At 44.7% G+C, this 22179-nt stretch overlaps 1 protein-coding gene across 3 annotated transcripts in view; it reads right to left on the reverse strand.

Annotated features, from left to right (window-relative positions):
• Positions 1-7501: 7501 nt before the first annotated feature.
• PCDH19 (protocadherin 19) overlaps positions 7502-22179 on the reverse strand; it is a 113885-nt gene continuing 99207 nt past the window's right edge. For 2 of the 3 annotated variants that reach the window (XM_034781250.1, XM_034781251.1), the window contains one exon: positions 7502-13239. In XM_034781250.1, coding sequence (XP_034637141.1) covers positions 12650-13239 — 590 coding nt within the window. In that variant the 3' untranslated portion in view covers positions 7502-12649. Of the gene's footprint in view, positions 13240-18222; positions 18365-22179 lie in introns of all 3 variants that reach the window. The other variant, XR_004647079.1, reaches the window with a different exon arrangement.

Raw genomic sequence — 22179 nt, forward strand, 5'->3', positions numbered from 1 at the left:
CCCCCGAGCCCGCCGCCGCTCCGCTTCTCTCCCCTCCCTCCCAGGCTTGCCTGGGACGGGAGGGAGGGGCAGGAGGGGAAATGCAGCGCACCCAGGGGAGGAGGCGGGGCCTGGGATTTGGGGAAAGGGGTTGGAATAGGGCGGGGAAGAGGCAGAGTTGGGGAGTGGTGGGGGGGCGCAGGACATTTTTTTTGCTTGGGGCGGCAAAAAACTTGGAGCCGGCCCTGACCACCTAGCAGTGGACCTGATGATAGTTTAACACCCACTTCATACAGGTGTAAATAACTGCATAATGTACAGAGGATGGTGTACTGAAAATGGTGTAAAAATTACAAGCTGTCACTTTAATTTTCAGGGGGGTTCCTGCTCCTGCTTGTAGCTTAGGGGGCTCTACAGGGAAGCACGTGATCTGGGCTTGGCTGGCAAACAGACGGTCAGTCAGTTTGCAGTCAGCCAGCCTAGAATAAGGGGGGGTGAGTTGTGCCTCTAGTTATGCCTTTTAGGGAGCAGCCCGTTCTCACTCTCTTTCTGTTTTGGGGTTCCTCTGTGTTATGGTTCTGAATTATAAGGCATAAAGTAATGTTACAACTCTGGAGACAAGTTCTTGCTTGTCTCTAGGGGTAGATCTGTGGGCACGCTGATGAAGTAGTGTCAGGATACAGGCACACAGACAAGGTTATCCCGCTGCTACTCACCTCATACCTCGTCTGTGGAGAATGGCCTTTTAGAGGGGAATCCTGGACATGAAGGCTGAACTGACTGTACAAGTCTGTGGAGTTAAAGGTGTAGATGAACAAAAGTTCTAACCAGAGACACATACATATGTGTAATATACCAACAGTCTCCCTAATGTGTATTAATAACTCATGACCCTAGTCTCTAGCTATCTCCCTGATTCCCCCCCCCACCACCAGTGCATAATGAATGCGGTGCACTCTGACCATTTTAGAATGTATCTCCTGTGATAATAATTCAATTTCATCGCTGGTCAGCTGCTCCCCAATCAGCCTGAGATTGATTTGTTGATTTGCAATGTCCCAGAAGTGTCTGAGGTGGCTATTTATGCAGGTGTGTATGACTGAAAAGAAGGTTGGCCCTATAGTTTTTGTTGCGGGCTATGTTAAGACATGCGGCTCCCCTGTAATTGAGCTTCTCATTTCCCATTCATCCACAAGATGACTATATTGACCACCTAATGCTTGTGAACTCCTTCTGAAAACAGGGAGTTTCCTTCTCTTGTTTGTGACCCCCATCCCCGCACATATTGGGACACCAACTGAGCCAAGAGAATCAGACTACCAGAGAACCAAGGGACATATACGGAGATACAGACCCTCCACCTAGAGGGCCATGGCTTCCTGTGGGCAGGACTCCTAGAGGGTGGGTATGATGACAACCCCTCATTGCCTTGATGGGATTATGGAGAGGACAATTTCAGTGAGGGAATATCCTCTGATATATCTATTTATTGTGAGAGCACTAAGCACATCCACCGCACCATTACAGACAAATGACATAAGAAGTCATGCTTGGAGCCCAATCCTGGATTCCCAGGCCTCCCAAACCACCCAAATTGCAACAGGGAAACCAAAGATGTCCAGGGGCTGCCACGAATGCAGGATTGGGTCCCTTGTCAGTCCCATCTCCCACCCCTCTTCTCTTCCTGCGATTCTCTCTCTGAAACACTGCATCTCCATACACAATCAGACAGGGTTTTTTTACACTATGCTTTCAGGCCTTTGATCCCTCCAGTTTGTTTGTTCTTCTCTTTGTGAATTTAATAGTCAAAGTATATGATAATTCATTGCCTGTTAATCCAAATTGGCTGCATTTAGATATTCCAGTTTAACTTCAAATGGGAGACACATAACATAAAAATAATATTTAGAAGAAACAGAAATGAGTACTCTCTGTGAACCAGCTCTGAACTGTGGCTGGGTCGGGAACTGGCTCCATTGTTTGTTAATGTATCCCTTCTCTCTTCTGAGTGAAGTTAATGTGGGTATGGGTCTGGGAGACTAAAAACCCTCTCTCCATGCACAGAACAGTTACACTCAAAGGAATTCATCCCAGGGCAGGGACCAAGAGAAGCTTTCACCTTCCCCTAACGTTGGGGCTTGCAGGGGCCAGGCCAGCCCTGGGAGGAGGTTAGAGCAGCCTGAAGGGTGCCCTAACTTGTGGCCCCTTCCATAGGGGGTGTTGTGCAAGGGGGGAAAACACCCTGGCTAAGCCTCCTCCTTCCTCTGGCCCCTGTTGTGCAAGCCCAGTGGGCTGGCTGGGGCAGGGGATTTCCCTGGGAGAGACCATGGTGTCTCTTGGAGCCAGCATAGACTGAGCAAAGTGGGCACAGCACATGAGCACACTGCCTCCAGGTAAGTCAGTGATACTGCAAGATTCATGCACTGCCCCACCAGTATGCCTCCAATATGGCCCAGAGGGGAGTCAGTCTCCAAAGCTCATTCTAGCCTTGGCCTCCACTTAGATTGTGAATGAAGGGGCCAGATGTGAGGGTGGTTTGCTGATGCACACAGCTGCCTCCCGGGAAACAAGCTGAATCCCACCATCTCATTTCACATAAGCCACTATGCAGCCCTCAGATGGCAGCAGCTTCTAGTCACTAGCAGCCTGGGCAAGCCAAGGTGAAGGGTGCCATCCCATTAGCAGTCCCCTTTGTAGTTTTACCAGCAACAAAATGCTCTGTATAATTTTGATATATTTGGGACTGTAATTGAAAATATGAAAGAAATATAAAGATCTTAAAGTAAATATCAAATGCGTATGCTTGTGGACCAGTAAGTCACAGCTGTGTTCCATACACATAACATAGATCATGGCCCCATTAAAAGCTGTGTGGTAAATCCCCACCTAGTGAAAATCAGCATAGCTTCTCTGACTTCAGTGGTTTCACAGCATCTGAGGATCTTGCCCTCGCTGTTAATATGGAAGGAGGCCTTGAGAAGAAGAATTTAGTGCATTATTCAGGGCCAGCATCATTTCTGAAAAGGAATTCCTCCTTTATCGGTGGACTGCTATAAATCATCCTTTCTCGCCTCCATCAGCCAAAGCCCTTTTCTGGGTCTGTTATTTATGCAAAATTCAATACAAACATTTATTGTATAAACACGCAGTGGCCTTAAGATGCTAAATTCTTTGGGGCATGCTGGAGGAGACAGTATACTGACAGCTGTCTAGCAGAGCAGAAGGCGGGGAGATATCATAGCAGACATTTCAAATGGCTCTCAGCTGGCTGTAACCAGGAGCCTTGCAGTATGTGAAATGCACTGACGGGTTGGGAGAGTTTTATTAAATCATGCCCTGATCCAATTCCCACTGAAGTCAATGTAAGTCCTTCCATGGAATCCAATGGGAATTGAACTGGGACCATAGAGTGAAATTCACCCCTAAGTAGAGGATCAACACAAGACCTTCACCCTTGTGTTGGTGCTCTGCATGATGTGAATTTCACTTTCATACAATCTGCCAATGAGATCAAGACCCACAACTAGAGCCAGGTTTCAGGTATCCAACTGGGAGCTCTATTCACGGCCGGCTCCAGGCACCAGCTTAACAAGCAGGTGCTTGGGGCGGCCAAAGGAGAGGGGCGGCACCTGCAGCAATTCGGGGGCGGCAGATCCCTCACTCCGTCTAGGAGCGAAGGACCTGCCGCTGAACTGGCGCCACCGATCACGGCTTTTTTTTTTTTTTTCCTCCAATTGCCGCTGCCGATCGCGGGTTGTTTTTTTTTTGCTTGGGGCGGCAGAAATGCTGGAGCCAGCCCTGGCTCTATGGAAACCTGGCCATCAGCAAGCTAAGTGAGTGATAACCACCACCAATTACCAGTGCACTTGTGTTATATAGAGACAGACCTGGGACGTTCAGAGCTCAGCAGCTTTGTTTTAGCTGGACATATCCGGAAAGGTCAGCAGCACTGAAGGGGTTAAGCTCAAACACGGTCCCACAGAATGTAGGTTTCCCACAATGAGATTGCAGAAGGCGTTGTTCCCACTGGTTCTGCAGAGAAGGCAAACACTGGAACGAATTTGCTAAAGCAATCCCATGAAATCACCCGCCCTCAGGAACAGCGCTCCAAAAACCAAAGCAAGGTTTAAGCCGTTCTTAGCTCAGCTCTGCCCTCTGACGTAACGTGCGCTGGCATGTGCCTTGGGAAGATGAGCCACCAAGCAGTAGCCAATTCCCGCACTAGGCAACCTGAAGCAGAGTGCCCTGGCATGTGATACTAATCAGTGAGCACCCAGCTGCCCCAATCCCAGCTGCTTCACGGCCCCTATAGCAGGCTCCCCAGGGCTGCAGCAAGGAAGTTGCTGCCAGTCCGCTCCCATTTATCTACTGCTAGTTAAGGGTCGTGCCTGGCTCTCCTGATTTCTGTCCGGAGAGCAATGTACTCAGTTTAATATGCATGTTTTTATCACTCATTTACATGAAAATCTGTGAGCAAAAGAATCATGCCCTGGACTTCAAAGCCTCTGTGGCCTCGTCTATACTCGCCTTTCCTGGGAAATTACCCACAGTCACACCATCACCGGTGCAGCTCCACTGGTGATAGCAACACTGGGAGCACTAGTGTAATTATGGCATGGACACCATTTGCATCCTTACCGCTGTGTTTAGACCCATTCTGAGCAGGGATAGACCATGCTGCAGGACAAATCCTGTGCCTTGTCTACACCCATGCTCCCACTATGACTACCACCAGCCAGCACGGGGAGTTAAAGCACACTGCAAGGGATTCACACAACAACCTCCACATCACTTAAGCCACACATTAAAGATAATATTTGTCTGTATGGTACATGGTTCCCTATGCTGGGATGAATTTAATTCTAAGGGCCCAGGGCTTTATGGGGTGCCTCCTACGGGCCCTCTGTACTAGGGCAAATTTCAATCTATCAGTCCAAATCTGCTCAGGTTTAGCACAGATCAACACAGCTCTGTGGGGCCAGGTTTCCATGTGCTCAGCCTCTACAGATGGGGTGAAGTTTTCAGAGGAGCCTGGCTTCCCTGTAGGCTCCTAAAAATGGGTCAGATTTTCAATACCTGTCACTTCCATTGCTTTGCTCATGTTCACATTTCCTCTTCCTCCCACCCTCCTGTTAGTCTCTTTTATCCCTCACCAGGCCCTGCCTGACAGCTAGACTGGAGCAGAGGCTGTCTTCTTTGTTACTTGTCTGTACAGTGCTTGGTACAATGGGGACTTGATCCCCGATTGGGGCTCCTAAGCACTCCTGTAGTACAAATAATAATAAGGAATAGATAAAAGTACTCGGCCCCAGCTGCTCCTATTGTGATTCTTATGGTCAGATTTTCAAGTTCTCGGCACCAACGTGCATCCAACATGCTAAGCTCTTTGAAAATCTGGCCCCCAGAGCCCTGCTTTTCTTTTGGCATTACTCTTCTTAGCAGATTTCTAACTGAAATGAATAGCCTGCAGAATGTAATGATAAAAATTAATCTGATACAATCTATCCTTATGGTAAAAGGTGATTACACAAATGCGGAACCTTGCCCCCCCCCCGTGCAAAGAGCCATGCCAAGCCTGACTCACCATGGAAGTACTTAATGTGGGGTTAAAGTGGTGCAAATGATTTTATGCAGGTCCTCCACAATGCAGTGAATTCAGCCTCAACGGATCTTCATAACTAAAAACCCATCAAGGGCTCAACCCTGCTTCCTTTGCTCTCTCACAACTCTCAGTGAAAGGACATTGGAGTGCTGAGTGTGCAAGGAATAGAGGATCTGCAGCGAAGCACAGATTTTTTTTTTCCTACCACACATTGCAGCGTAGTGGGATTTTCTTCCTCTGGCTTGTAACAGGGCTGCCACTTACTGAGTGCCCCTTCATGGCCAGAGGTTCCCTGCAGCACTCTTCCTCTCTTCAGGACCCCTAATGAGCTCGTCATAGTCTCTTATGAGTAGAACCACCCTCCACTTAAGGCAGGTTTCATGACCACAACCAATCCCACATAGTCCTTAAGGTCTCAAAAATAAAGTTCCGCATTGCAATGCCAGAGCTCACATTTATCTCTGGCTCTTTGTCCACTCACATGGCGTTCTTCTCCTGCCAGCATCTGTTCTTCACAGGGTCACTCCTAGCCATTTCTAGCTCAGCCTTCTGGCTCTAGCTTCTTTCTGCTACTGGCGCTTCTCCTGTTCCAAGGGAAGTGGTTATCTATAAACTACCTTCCTCCAGAGTGCACCTCTCGACTGGAAGAGAGGGGAGCCTTACCTCACCTTACACTCCAGGGCTCCTGATCTGTGCCTTAAAAAGGACAGAGTGCTGGGTTTTTTCCCCACCCATACTAATTCCCTGGCACTACTTCCTATCTTCCATTAAGGCCATCCTCTGAGCCTTTGTTCATTCCGTCTTCCTGGAACGAAGTGATCTAGCCCCCTCTATTGTTAAAGGGCCAGTATAGGTTATCAGCCTATACTGTGTTAAATCTCCCCAGTGTTAAATCTCAGAATCTGGCAGTTTTTAAGGGATAAACCTAGAGGAACCTTCTCTATTGTACCATACTGCTGTAACCTTCTCCATTGCTTTAAAACTAAAGACAGCAAATATAAATCTGTTTTTAAACTATTATTCCCATCATCACCAACAGTCACTCCACTTCCTCACGTGTTTCTAAAAGGAACGCCTCAAACAGACCCCACTGGATAATTTTCTGCAGGATATTTGGGTTTATTTAGTCTTTCACCAGAACTCCACGATCATGTGTTTTAGCTAAAATGAGTACCAATCCAGTTAATGGAAAAAGACCAATATAACACCCCCTTATGGGTGAAATTCACCCCAGTGCAAGACCTGCAGAAGGATAATCAATTAAGGGCTGAGAAAGCTCCCTAACCACTTCTCTAGGTCCTCCAAAGAGACCTCCTGCAACACCTGGAAAGGCAAGACTTGCTTTCCCTCATATTCCTGTGGAAGAAACATTTTATAGGCCTTCTTTACAAACAATGAAGAAGGAAAGGGGGCACACACACACCTTTTTTCCTTCCTTTGCAGTTCACATTTAAGCCCTCAACATGGGTTGTAAGTGGAATTTAAATAGAAGGGAGGGGCTTATATGGTCCCAATGCACTACAATGAATTTCGCCCTTCGGTGAACCTATTATAGATCTGAGATTTAAAACATTTCAAAATAAGGCTGTTATATTAAAACTGGGCAGTTGCCCCTGGATATTACAGTATCCATTTTAGCACCAGTTGAAATTCTACAGGGTTAAGAAAAGACCATGTGAACAGCTCTGTTTGCCTTGATTTCTGCCGGGCCAACAATCTGAGGCAATCACAAGCAAACCCTCTTAGTCGTATTTAACCAAACGCTTATTTTCCATTTTATTCAATAATTGCCTTTAATACTAAAATGCATTAGATGTTCGAAGCAGGGGAGGGGGGGAAAATCACATTGAAGTGGAAAACAAAGTTCTCATCAGATGAGAGAAAATGTGGCAGGTACACCATTTTGAAACAGAACTGTAATAATTTAATAAAGCTGCTTTATCATCTTCATAAAATAGACAGAATGGTGATTTTTTTTCCATTTTTTTTTGTTTACAATGATTCCATCACTGTGAAAATGTACATAACATACATATCAGCATATACAACAATTTATTCTTCATATAATCAGCAACAGAGACACCTTGATGAATCGAACTGTACTTATGTCCCACTGAAATCCGCCTTGCTTTGGTGGGCAGTTATGGTGTCACCAGACTGGTCAGCAGGCTACAGAAGCTTGTAGCTTTAAGACTTAAGATCTTCTGCAACCAATACCTTAGCATTTGAATAGTGCAAGGAGGTATTTGTTGCTGAAAACTAGCTTGCACTCGGTCAGCTCTTGTCACTAAAGATTATATCCCAGCTCGTATCAGCTGAACATCAGCTGATGCCAGTAAAGAATCCATTTCACCAAGGCTTGCAACAGAGTTAGCTGGGTTCTTCTGCTAAGGTTAAATGCACCTCATAAGTTGGATAAAAGATTATCTGTAGCAGCAAAAGCAGCTGTAGCAACAAGATCATCCATTTCCCCCAATGACAGACAAAGGTGTTTCTATTTGTAATTAGTTCCCCCCGCCCAAGAGTAATTTCAATATATTAATCAGACAGTGTGTTGTTCACAAAAGCAACTTGTTTCCTATTTGAAAAAAAGTAATTCACTTCTGCACAATATGTGATCCACAGGCCATTTCCAGCTTCACAGTAAAACAGGGATAACCGCAACAACTTCATCAGGACAATGCATTAAGTGCTTACGGATTATTTTTAAAACCATCAATCAACCCTCCCGTAACCAACCCCCCCATATTCCCCTTTGTATATATCAGCATAAAAATAAAACCAGTGCTGCAAGATTTCAATGTAAGGAAAAGAAAATTCCACTTGTGAAAGGATTTTCTAAAGATATTCTATCAAGTAGGTAAATATTACACTGAGTACAGCATGTCATGAATTTACTCATAGACTGTATCTTTGGGATCTGGTATCCAGAGGTGCTGCATGCACAATACAGTATTGGTTTCATTGTGGGTTATGATCGGCACCTCTGGAAATCAGGCTGTTAAATGTGGATAAACTACTACACCGTTCTTATGATTTTCCTGCACCAAATTTGATAACAATATAAATTCTAAAGAGAGCTTCATTACATCTTGTCCAAAAAGGCCATCCTGGGTCATTCACATTTTGATGTGGTTAATTTAACTACTTTAAAAATTATAATACAGCTCAGTCATAAGCTCTGAACTGATTTCAAATGAGAGAGAGAAAGCAAGTCGGAATAGGAAATATTTGGAAGGGGGAAGGGAACTCTGTCGGTGATGAACCTTTTCCAGTCCCTCTCCTGGTTTTTCTTCTCATGTGATAACAATATGTCATGCAGGTGCCTTAGGCACTCAAGATCCCAAGCTTCAGCACAGGCCAGGATGGAAAAGACTGTTGTTTAAATGGTTTGCTTGGAGGCAGTAGGGCTTACTGACCTCTTAAAACTCCCTTTTAATAAAGGAATATTTCACATATTTTCTGGGCTGCGCTTTTATTTCTAGTGGCAAGGAATGTTTTCAATAGGTAAATCAGAGAAATGTTTTATTTTTCTTTTCAGTTAGCATCTATTTTCTACCCAGTGCCAGGCTGATGCTGGCAGCTCGATAGTCAGAGGCCCAAGTTCAGTAGAAATCAACAGCTGGACTCTTCTGTCCGTTTTATATTCACCAGGTCAGGTGACTGGGGACCATCGCCTAGTCTCTCCTTGGATGGGGAGAAGGAGGGCTGTGGGAGAGGAATAGGACGGTCCAATTTTCACACCACAGTGTAGTGGATGGAGGAGAATCCATGCTGATTGGCTAGCCTCTCCTCTCCCATGTTGCCTGATGGATTGTTGCTCTCAGTTCCATAGAAGATAATGTACAAGCCCTTCTGGGCAAATTATTTGGCTTGGGGAGTTAAGTCCCAATCCAACCCCCAGGGAACCAATGGGAGTCTTCAGTGGAGCTGGATCAAGATAATCCAAGGCAGGAATCACGATGTTAGTGCTGGAATTTAGCCAGAGCTCAGCCACAGAGTCCTATGATATTAAAGTAGGGCCATACTTATGTGTGGAGTGTGTATGTTTGGAGAGAGAAAGCAGCTCTGTGACCTGGACCAAACATGACCTTCTTGGCTAAATAGTTTCCCACTTGTTGCAGACATGGAGTTGTTGGGTGAGGAATGGGGCTCTCTCCTATCACAGTGAGGGCTCATGCCTTCAGCTCTCCTCAGGGAAGCCTATTGGCTATTCCTCATCAGCTCCCTTTTGTGAAGTACTTGAATGGCTCATTTCAGGGAAATGACCTGCCATTAAATACAGCATGACACCACCAATTTCAAGTCAGGAAAGATTGCATCAACCAGTCGGATAGGATCAGTTTACACCATTTGCAACACACACATCCCCAATCCAGGTTTGTTTACATTTGGGGGTGTGAAAATTCGAAATCTCAAGGTAACTTTTGGATGGAGAGTTTCACTGAACTTGGTGCAAAACTAATGAGCTTCCTGGATTTTGTAACAAAATCCCAGCAGTAAAACTCAGGAGTTTGAAGAAACCCAAGCCCTTTTTGTGGGCTCTCCAAGAGAGCAAAAGGTTCATATAAACTTCAACCCATTTTGTCAGCTAAACTAAAGCAACCAGAGTTTTTGAGCATCCTAAGTAGAGGCCCCTGATGTCAAAAGTTTCATGATTGCCATCGGTTATCCATATGCGACTGAAGAATGTGTGTTGGAGGGGTGGGGGAACAGTACTATAGACTGATTCTGAGTTACTGCTGAGACACACACACACACACACACAAAATCCTTCTATAAACAATTTTCTGCCAATCAATGAGGATTAATTTCTGCAGCTAACAAAGATATCCAGGAGGCTTCTGTGGCTCAGTAAGGAAGGACATGAATTTTCACTGAATAAAGCTCTCAGAAGTTAACAAATACAGGTAACATCATAATGAACAAAACACCCATCTTAATATCCAGTAACTTAAACCCCCCCAAACCAACCTACCTGTTTCTTCTATTGCTCATATAATATACATCCACTTGCAAAAAATATATATTTTAGTGACAGCAGTACAGTATCCCAGATATAAAAAACTACAATAAAAAGAACATATTATTTAAAAAATGAATCAAACTTCAAAATTAAAGGAAAAAAAGAAATATGGGTCAGTTTTAGAGGGACAGATGTAGTCACATCAACTAAGGGGATTCCATCTGCATGAGGTAGCAATCAACACCAATAAAAAAAGCTTTAGTAATTTAATTGGAAGTTCCTTTTGATAAATTATTTTCAAATTCCTGGACCCATAAGACAGACTGGTAATGTACCAACTGGAGTAGTTAAAAACTCAACCATATTCATTTTATCCACCTTCTCTAAAGAAAAAAAGGACTGGAGTTTATTTGATTTCTAGGACAATAACAATTGGAGGCTCTTTTCCTGATGACATTTTTAATTTAAATAAATCAAAGTAATGAGAATGTTATCAAGATACATTAGTACTAGGAAGACTGTTTCTCTAGAAACCATTATTTTCAGTTCATTGGCAGAGCAAATGTTGGCAATATCTGTATTTTTCCCTGCCTCATAATGAACTGTTAAGCTCTAATGAATATTCTTTTGGGTAGAAAAGTCTGTCAAATAAAGGGTTACTAATTCACAAACCTTTATCCTCCACTCCACCCCACTCAAACTCAATCTGAACAATTATGTAGTGCAGGAGAGCAGAGAATATACCATGCTGTGAAAATCTTTATAGTTCCCCTCGTTTCTACAAAATGGCCGTTCAAGTAGCCCAAATGGTCCTTTTTCTTTTAAAAATCAATTTCATATGTGCAAATTTGTAACCACATAAAATATGTACTTAATTATGAGAAAAAATAATGATTCACTTTTTCTTCTCCATATGGAAGGCACATTAATTTGATTAGTAGTGCTGTTACATTTCACCTGTCTGTCCCTATACGTATATCTTTCTATTGCTTACTCTATACCTATTTTTGATGCAGGATAAATAGAAATAATACCACTCTAAAATCCATTCCATGATGAGATACATACACTCACGCCGGTACTTAGTGTAATCATGACTGGGAAATGTTGAATCAGGAAGTGTGTGTCTAACCAAGATGCTAATTTAGATCTGTTAAACAATTCCCTCACTGAGATGATTAGAGACAGGGAATATCTAAACCTGGGAACTAATAACTTACGGAGAAGCTTTTCCATGCAGTGCCTTGACATTACAAAAAAAAAAAAAAAAATGGATCTCAAAACGTTCAGCACGCTGCATCTGACAACTGCAAATTAGGCAGCAGAATATCCCCCAAATGACTTTCCACAATGATCTATCATAGCTCTGTGAAAACAAGTATAGGATGTGTGGGGTGCTGGAGGGTAAGACGGGGAGAGAACACTCCTTACATTGGCTTTGAAATTAGCAGTTTCCCCAAGTTTTAAATATATCTGTGTTTTTTTAAACTTGAAAGCCTTTTGCCATCACTAGACATACAGTAATTTGCAATATCAAATACGATAATAGTACAGATAAGCATGTGATAGCAAAAGGATTCTTAATGCAGGGGTGTCCACAGCAAAATAGCAACATTTTAAAGTACAAGCAGCCTTGTGCTCGGCAAATATTAAAACTCATTGAATTGTTCTTTTAACAGTTGTACACAAAAAATGGCCATTAAATTGTATAGACTACAAAAACATCAGGGTGATTATTAAAGATGGCCGGATAAGGAGTTTTCAATTCAATTCATTACAAAGAATGGCAATTTATAATAGAGAGTTTTGATATATAAAAATATATAAATTGAAAATACTCCATACATAATACTTCTTTATAACTGAACTGGTCTCACCTTCACCCCCACCCCGTGACACAAGAAAAACAAGCTAATTTGCTTCAACTGAACACCCCTGCTGGTTGCTGAAACAAGTGGGATTGTCACATTAACGATAGCTTCATTTATAAACAATACATTTAGGGAAAGCTCTTAAATACAGCAATTTGTGAACCATTGGTAAGCAATTAAAAACAATATGCGTTTGTAGTAGTGTCGGTTCTCCTTTTTATATGGTGCCGTTTAAAGTACTATGTCTTTTAGTCTCTTCACTCCTGGTGAGTCTTTTTCTCTACATTCTTGCAGAAGTGGGTTAATTTCATGCATTACATTTTCACTGTCTGCCCCTCTAGGCTCTGCTTCGGTGGGCCGAGAAGGGCCATTGTTTACAAATTGCTCCAGGTCGCGATTTACCGGGCAGTGCATTATGTTGTATGATACTGAAGGTTTGCTAGACAGGGGGCTCTTCAAATGAAGGGGTGAAGTGATGGGGCTCACAGCTTCGCAGCCATTCCCCGCTTCACGGACTGCGCCATTTACCTTTGGGCTGCAGATGGGCAGATCCATTGTTCTTTTGCCTTTCAGGTTGACGATACGCTCGTCGGCGAGGGGTTCACTCCCATCTTTGCCAAACGTTGCAAAAGTTCTTTTTGTACTACAGTCTTCATAAGACTCTGTATCCACAGTGGTAGCTTCTATAGAGAGTGCTATGACATTCCTTCCATGCTCGGGGGATTTTGCACGACTGGGGACAGAGTTCCGGGGCATCCAGCATCTATCTGAGTGACCAAGGATCCGACACTCTTCCCTACAATGAAATCCTTCAGTTTGATCTGTGTGAAGAAAATACAATGGCTTATGAAATTGAGGATTCTTTCTTTCTGGAAGATGACCCTGCAATCCTTACTCACACATGTAGTACTTACAAACTAACACTGAAGTCCCATTAGATAGCATGGTATAAACACACACACACAAAATCACACACACACAATTCATCAACATAGTAGGATGTGCTAGGACACAGATGCTGGCTTTCAGGGGATTCTCAGGAAGTTTTCAGGATCAGACCCTTTCTATTATGCCTACATAAATGTTGGTTATTTTCAAACAAACAGCAGACATTTTAAAGGTGACATTTTAAAGGGGCATTTTATTGCATTTTTTATTATTATTATTATTAACAGGCTGAAGTTCAATTTCCAACAGGTTGTGTGTCATTTGCTTTTTGCTGCTGCTGCTGCCAGAACTAAAACCTAAAGGGAAACAACTTACGATAGGAAATAAATTAAAATGGGTTTGTCTCATGTGTCAAGCTGCTTAGAGTCAGCATTTTTGTTTCAGTAACCAATGCTAAAAGGCACTCTGCTTTAACTTTGTTCAACATGAAAAATCTGAGCATAAATTCTACATCTGGGATTGCCATGTTTGTATTTTTGTTGATTTTTACATTTTGCTTAATTCCCTGTTGGCCTCCCACACAATTGCAGAGGCTTTGTAAATAACCAGCACCACCTCCTTCCACTGAAGATTAAATTTGTCACTTCCAGCACTTGATCTCCATTCGTATGGGAATAATAAAGATTCTCTCCCTACCGTCTGCTCCAGAACCTACGGCTGCAAATAGCAGCGAAATTTCCATTGTTGATACACAGGATAATATTTTGCACTTCTACAGAATCTTTTATACATGGATCTCAAAGCTCTTTACAAAAACTAAGGATCACATTTTCAATCTCTGCTCAAAATCATATCTGGTAGGATTGTCACGGGGGAATCTATCCCCCAATAGTGGCCAGATCACTATGCTGGGGTTTTGATCAGTGGATCTGCATAGTTTGTGAACCCGCTGGCCACACTCACGGCACACACAGGGTGTGGAGTTCCCCTACACAGCCACTTTGTGGCCAGTCCTCCATATGGAGAAGAAATTCCGTGGTTCTGCATCTTTTTCAGTACTCCCACACCCAAGCAAGGGAACACATTTTCCCCTTGTACATCACACAGTTCTCTTGTGAACTTGGAAATATTATCCCCCTTCTACAAATGAGGAAATGAAGCACATAGAGGTTAAATGACTTGTCTGAAGCACTAATGTGAATCTGTGGCAGAGCTGGGAATAGAATCCAAGAGTCCTGACTCTCACTGCCTTGTCCTAAGAACTAGACCATTTAATACAGATAACATCCCAGGTTTTTTCAGTATATGCTTTTGACTCTAGTGTTTTCTTCATTTGATCAGAACTTGTAGCTGAAGACAACTCAGTAAACCTTTGCAAAGCACACACATTTCATTCAAAATTATGTAGCAGAGGTTCTCAAACTGTGGTCCGCGGACCACCAGTGGTCCACGAGCTCCATTCAGGTGGTCTGCGGATAGTTCCCTTAAGGTGCATGCCTGGGTGGCCGCACACAAGAGAATGAAGGGCCACCCACCTAATTAATGGAACTGTGCAGGCATGGCTCCACTAATTAGGTGCCTGGACCCCAGAGAAGACGCACATGTAAGGTGAGGTGGTGGCCTTGGGGAGACTAGGGGGCAGGTGGGATGAGAAAAGGGGGTGGGGGGAATTTGGGGTGTGCAGGGCTGCAGGGGCCAGAGAAAGAGGCGACTTTCCCTAGCTCCAGGGCTGCGGCTGCCAGGGAGAGACGGCCCTCCTTCCCAGCTCGGGGGCTGCTGCGGTGGGGGAGACACCCTGCCCCCTCCTCCCAGCCCAGCTCAGTGGCTGCCACAGCAAGGGAGATTCCCTCTCCTTCCCAGCCCCAGCTCGGGGACTGCTGTGGCGGAGGAGAAAGGGCACATCCATTGCATTAGAAAGGTAAGACTACTGATATTAAAATATGAGTTGTGTGCTTTTATTTGTAGAACAAAAAAACGTTAATTATTATTAAGATTTTTTAATATAGCGCTTTTATCCAAAGCGCTTTACAATAATTAGCTAATTGTACAAACATTTGGAAAGATCATTTAGTGGTCTGCCGAGACCCTCAGCAATTTTCAAGTGGTCCAAGAAAAAAAAAGTTTTAGAACCACTGTTATGTAGCATATTCTTATTGTAATTTGTACACAAATAAACAAACCAATGTGGTCAAGAGTTAATGTTAATAATAATACAATAATGCATTTAGTCCTTGCCAGTTTGATATACTGAACCCCACAGAGGTGCAGACTCAGCTTTGGTTTGCTTCCTGTCCATCTGAAAACAGTTCATTTTGATGCTTTGTACTTCTGTGCACATAACCTCAGCTTTTCAAATACATTTGTATTTCCACCACATTCTAGCACAAGGGCGGCTGATAAAAATTCTCAGCACATAGCACAATGCACCAAAATATGAGCAGCTTAACACTTATAGAGAATCAGCTAGTAAAAAGCAAACCTAGAAAAAGAGAGAAAAACCAATTCATTGAAAATCTATGTCTAAAATGTTAGCAATTTCTCTACATCACAGCAGCTACCTCACTGTACAAAAGGCAATGTTGACTGGCTGTGCAGGAGGTCTGGATTTCAGTAGCCTTTTCTACAGTGTTTTCAGAGAATGATGCGCTCAGCTTTACATGCAGAACAACCTGCATTAGGAGCTGCCTAAATACTCTTATACTTTGATTATGTTACTTTCAGTTACTGCTCTGTCTGGGAGGTGAATGGTTCCCTCCTTTGGCTTGTTATAGACAAATGGTTAGGTATTTGTTTTCGGAAAGTCATCTGTAGCCTGCATAGAAGAACTGACTGGAATCCATGAATAGCAGGAGTTGGGAAGAACTGGGGAATGTTACATTTATGGACATTGTTTGATTTCTTTTAAGAAGAAAATTAGTGATTGTGAAAGATGCAGGACTGACTCCCTGTTTATTCACAGAACTGGTACAGTGCAGGAAGCATAACTGATAGCTTTGCCACGTTGTTCCTATCCCCCACAACATGCTTCAACTTTGTTCTGGAGACCATCTCAAAAAGTAAGATGGCGGCTTCACCTCTCTGCCACCTAACTTGCTGGACTCACTACAGAGATTGTTAGCTCTGGTAGCAGGTTTCAGATGTGCACAGATAGCCACTAGGAACTGGACTGACACAAGCTAATTCCTTTTGCAAAAGCCACAAAATGGCAGACAACAACTACTTTGGCTCCCTTCAGTTGAGGATTGGACTGGGCTCTCAGATACCCTGATCAGCATGGCATGGATGACCAGTACTTAATCTGAAGTAATATTTTACTTCATTATACATGCCAAGGGCAGGTGTGCTAGAGGTAAGCACAGGAATTTCCTTTCCTCTTCCAGTGCACCTATGCAAGAGGCAAACATAACTGAGTTTCTAGTGCTCCAGCAGTGCTAAGCACTGATCCCAGAAAGATGATGTTAAGGTACGTGACCATAGCTCCAACCCTTCTATGCACTAGCCTGCGGCCACCATGGAACAGGCTGAACCCCAAGGGAGGAGTACCTGTAGAACTGGAGTAATAACTGCCTCTCGTTCCCCTGAGATATTCTGTATGCTCCTGCACCATTCAGGCACAAAGCCTCCAGGCAGTGTTGTTCTCCCTAGCGTAGCTCCAGTTCACCCAGCCATCACAGCACCCACAATAGTTATTCACATTCATGTACTGTTTCTTTAAAGCAGTATTTTTAAACTATCCAAAATAATAAGACAGGAAATTCTTTACAGCTCTAGGCTTGCCTGAGCCAATACAATTGTTATCATCTGTACTAAAAACATTCCTAATGTGAGGAGCAAAGCACAGGTAATAATCACACAGTGCAGTGCACACAATGCATAAACAACAGGGAGGCAGCTGGCAGCAGGGGACTTCCTGGAACTGGGCAGGAAGATTGCCTGGATCCTTGAATGAGCAAAGTGGGAGCAAGCAATCTGACAGAGTGGATGGAGGGGTGGGGGGGTCACTGATCCATGAAGGAGGCACCCAACAGGAAGTAAAGGGAGGAGAGAACAAAGGAGTGGCTGGGAGCAGTAAAGAGGCAACAGCTTTCCTTCCTGCAGCAAGGCAGACAATCGACAGCTCTGCTGCCTCCATCTCCTCTCTGCTCCACTACGTGGGAGACCCCGAGCCATGGAGCAGGCACCTGAACCCAAATAGGACCACATGCATGTGACTGAATGATGGTATTTCCTGAACCCAAATGCACTGGTCTAGGAAAAACTGGGAGGAATAAGCAAGCTAAATCTGATCTGGCATCATGGAATTTGGACCACAACCTCGGGCTTTAAAAAAGTCTCAATATAGGGGTCAGATTTTCCAAAGAGCTCAGCATGTTGGAAGCTGAGTGTGTTTGAAATTAAGGTCCTAGTTCTGCTGAAAATCAGCCATAGAGGACCATATGTTGTTAGACAATGTTGTAGCTAGGGATCACTGAATGAGCAGCATCAGCTCAGCAGGTCAAATACTGTAAAGAAGGCTATGATTATGCAGTCCTTGCATGCAAGAAGTGTGAACCCCCTAATAAAAGGCAGCACATGCACAAAGTAGGTTTTTCCCTAAATCTCCCTGACCCTGGATTATATTCAGAAATTTAACCCAGAACAAAACACCATGGGACGGGATTATACTTAAAACAATTCAACATAATGCTTAATCCCTAACACTTTCCTAAAACAGCTACCCTCAGAACACTTCCCTTCTCTCGACTGCCTCTGCCTTTTATCTTGCCAAGTTGGAACTAATGAGATACACCTGGCCTGGCAGATACAGCAAAAAGCTCTGCATCTCCACACAGGGTCCCTCTTACACAAATGAGAGGAATTACTTCCGCATGGGCAAAAAGTGCTGCCCTGGGAGCCTGCTGGAGCCATTACCCTACCTTATCAGGAAGGTGTGCAAGCGCAGCATATGATCTCCTGGAAAGATCTCCTTGCATGTTCCTACTCAGGACTTTGGAACAGCCCAAGTAGAGTCAGCCCCCGAAGACTCCATCCCAGGTTTTACACAAGACCAAGTGCCTGCTGGGACATGATATTGGGGAGCATTTGGTCAGTTCTACACACACCTCCAGCCCAGATGGATGTTTCCAATGAAGCTGTTAGCATTTCACCTTAATATTGATTCCTACAATGTGATCCTCAGTGATCTAAGACACTACAGCACTTCTGGAGCCTAATCAGAAAGACAGTGGGCTACTGCTTTTAAGTCAGACAACAGGGGAAAAAAAACAGTCAGAGCTGAGCATAATCCCTAATATAGAAAAAATAAATAAATAACCAATCCAACCACCTCTGGAATAAATAGACTTCTCAAAGAGTAAAATAAAGCCCATGTTGAGCTCCAGATTTCAAACCATCTCTGTTCCCACCTCAGGGGACTAGCACAAAGGCAACTTACAATGAGCCCCAACCACACACATGTTGTGGCCGTATTGATTTTAAAGGTCTGAGCCATGCAGTCTTCAGACACACAGGCTGGCGAGGAATGAAATTGCTTCAGAAAGGTCTAGTGGAGGAGAGAAACAAACCTGTTTCCATCTGCATAAAAAAGGTATAGCCCATATTGGTAAGGGCGGGGGGGGGGGGGGGGGGGGGGGAGAGGGGGGGGGGGGGGGGAGGGGGGGAGAGGAAGAGAGAGGAGAAGGGGAAATGGGAGCCAGGGAAGAGACTGGAACAGCATTGATCTAAAGCAACGAACTGGCACTGCAGACGTTAAATTGTGTCAGAACAGTGCCAGTTAGGCCCTCAGCATGTACCAAGCATGACTACCTCACAACTGCAGCTTGCTTAGCATGTCAACCATTTTTTTTTTTTTTTTTTTTTTTTACAAAAATCTATTGCAGAAATACTTCACCAGCTTCACGTACAAGTCATAAGAGAAAGGGTAATAAACATCCGTTAGTCAAAAATCAGACCAAGATATTGGTCCCCAGAGAGGTAAAAATCACCATCATTACACTAATACAGTGTTTCTTGACCTGAGCAGCTGACACCTGAGGGACTGATCCCCATGATTCCTTATTGATAGGGCCTTATCAAATTCACAGCCAAGAAAAATGTGTCATGAACCATGAAATCTGGTCTTTTGTGTGCTTTTACCCTATACTATACAGATTTCCCAGGGGAAACCAGCATTTCTCAAATTGGGGGTCCTGACCCAAAAGGGAGTTGCAAAGTTATTTTAGGGGAGGTCACGGTATTGCCACCCTTGTGCTGCTTTCAGAGCTAGGCAGCTGGAGAGTGGCAGCTGTTGGCCGGGTGCCCAGCTCTGAAGGCAGTGCCCCGCCAGCAGCAGTGCAGAAGTAAGGGTGGTAATACCATACCATGCCACCCTTACTTCTGCTCTGCTGCCTTCAAAGCTGGGTGGCCAGAGAGTGGTGGCTGCTGACTGTCCAGCTCTGCAGGCAGGAGCATAGTAGTAGGAATGGCAATACCATACCATCCTTACTTCTGTGCTGCTGCTGGCGGCACCTCTGCCTTCAGAGCTGGGATCCCGGCCAGCAGCTGCCACTCTCCAGCTGCCCAGCTCTGAAGACAGCGCTGTCACTAGCAGTAGCACAGAAGTAAGTGTAGCAGTACTGCTACCCTTCCTACAATAACCTTGCAACCCATCCCCACCCCCAAACTCCTTTTTGGGTTACGACCCCTACAATTACAACACACTGAAATTTCAGATTAAAATAGCTGAAATCATGAAATTTATGATTTTTAAAATCCTATGACCATGAAATTGGCCAAAATGGACCGTGAATTTGCTAGAGCTCTACTTATTGACTTCTGTGGACTTTCTTTCAGGCTCTTAGACAAGGTGAACAAGACAAGACATGGGGACAGTGAGGAGAGGTGTGAAAAGATTCTCTTAGAGAACAAGGTAGGGAGAATTCCTGGAAGCAGTGAGTGATCTGAACAAGGAGAAAGGGAGACAAAATGTAGAGGGCCACATGAATGATGGAACAAAGCCGGGCATGGGGGAAGGAAATGAAGGGAACAGTGAGAAGGATCTGGAGTGGTGACAAGAGCAAGAGAGGCAGCGATAAGAACCAAGAGTAAAAATATGTTCAGCAAATGGGGACTAGAGTCTGTAGGGCTTTGAAGATGAGGATCTTGACTGCAATGCCATAGAAAACAGCATATGAACGGAGAGGGGGAAAGTGAACAAGGCAGAGGAAGAGGAGGAGGAAAGGGGAGAATGGCAACATTTTGGATTGGCTGGAGGGATCAATGGGAGGAAGTGAAGAGGCTGGAGAGGAGACAGTAATAGTCAAGATGAGAGATGAGTAGGCATGGACAAGGGCTACAGCAGTGGAGACAGAAGGGCTGACATGACTGCAAAGAAGCAACACCCAGGAGATAGCCTGATGTGTAATAGTCTGGACCCACAGAACCCTTCCTGTGCGTAGGTGCAAGGAGCAGCTTTCACTGAACTCTAGAACACAAGGGGCTGGGGGAAAGAGAAGCTGTTGCAGCCACAAAGTAATGAGGAAAATATCAGGGCTTGTTATGGTGCTTGGGCATTTCTACAGACTCATGAATTCATGACACCAGTGATATACTGCAGCCTCCACAGAATGACAAAACTCAAACAGTCTGCAATCGAATTCCAGACACAGGAAGCATGCCCCCTGCTCCACCCTGCTCTCTCCATTCACCCCTTCTAGTCTTTTCTCTTTCCCTCTTTTTTACTTTCACTATATTTGGGGAGAAGGTTGGGGTAGGTGAGAAAAAGATTGTTGTGGCCCCAGTCCTGGGATGTGGCTGAGGAGTCCTCAGTACAGCCCAAAAGTGTGTGTGGGGGGGAAGGGGGTGGAGTGTTTAACACGACCTTTATATCCCCTGGATCCCAGGGCAGTTCCTGGATGTAAGTTAGAGCACCTGCAAAGACCATTCCTGAAGCTAGGGTTAGTCAGGCATAAAGAAACCAGAGCCATGCCCTTTCTCCCTGCCACCACACTGGAGCTGGCAGGGCAGTGGTGTAGGTGATATCATGATGGCTCTAGAGTCTAGACCAATGGTCCCGAAACTGTGGGGGTGCGCCTCCTAGGGGGGCTTGCAGGAAGATTCAGGGGGCAAGGTGGGGCCCGGGGCAAGGTGGGGCCCAGGTCAAGCATGGGGGAACACGGGGGAGCAAGCGCCACCTAGCTCTGCTCTGCCCCCAGCTCCACTCCAGCCCCAGTTTCGGCTCCTGGCCCCAACCATGACCTGGCCCCAGCCCTGGCCACGGCTCCTGGCTCCAGCAGCAGCTCCTGACTCTAGCAGTGACTCCGCTCCTGGCCCCAGTTCCTTGAGAGGGCATGGGCAGATTACATTACGGGTAAGGGACGGGGAGTGACAAAAAAGTTTGGGGACCACTGCTCTAGACCAACCCAAGAGTCACTCACATTGAAAGAATTCTCCACTGGCCAGGTAAGCCAGCTCTCAAACTGCTATGTGCCAGCAAAACAGCACAAAGCAGCTGTAGTGAGACTGAGGTTCTGGCCTCATAAGTCTCGCAACCTTGTGGCTGCTTTACAGGGTTCTATGCCATGGAAGACTCCCTCTTGCCCCGGAGGCTTTACATGCCACCTTCTGCCTGGCACAAGGTGTTGCTTCACAGATGTGAGTCGCAGTAGGGGACCTGTGAAGAAACAAACCCCAAAATGGCTTTTAAATCCCACCATCGAGCAGGTACACGTGTACAGTTTTCAGAGTAGCAGCCGTGTTAGTCTGTATCCGCAAAAAGAACCGGAGTACTTGTGGCACCTTAGAGACTAACAAATTTATTAGAGCATAAGCTTTCGTGGACTACAGCCCGCTTCTTCGGATGCATACAGAATGGAACCACGAGGGTAAACATGCAT

Source organism: Trachemys scripta, chromosome 9, assembly GCF_013100865.1.
Source record: "Trachemys scripta elegans isolate TJP31775 chromosome 9, CAS_Tse_1.0, whole genome shotgun sequence".
Lineage (NCBI taxonomy): Eukaryota > Metazoa > Chordata > Testudines > Emydidae > Trachemys > Trachemys scripta.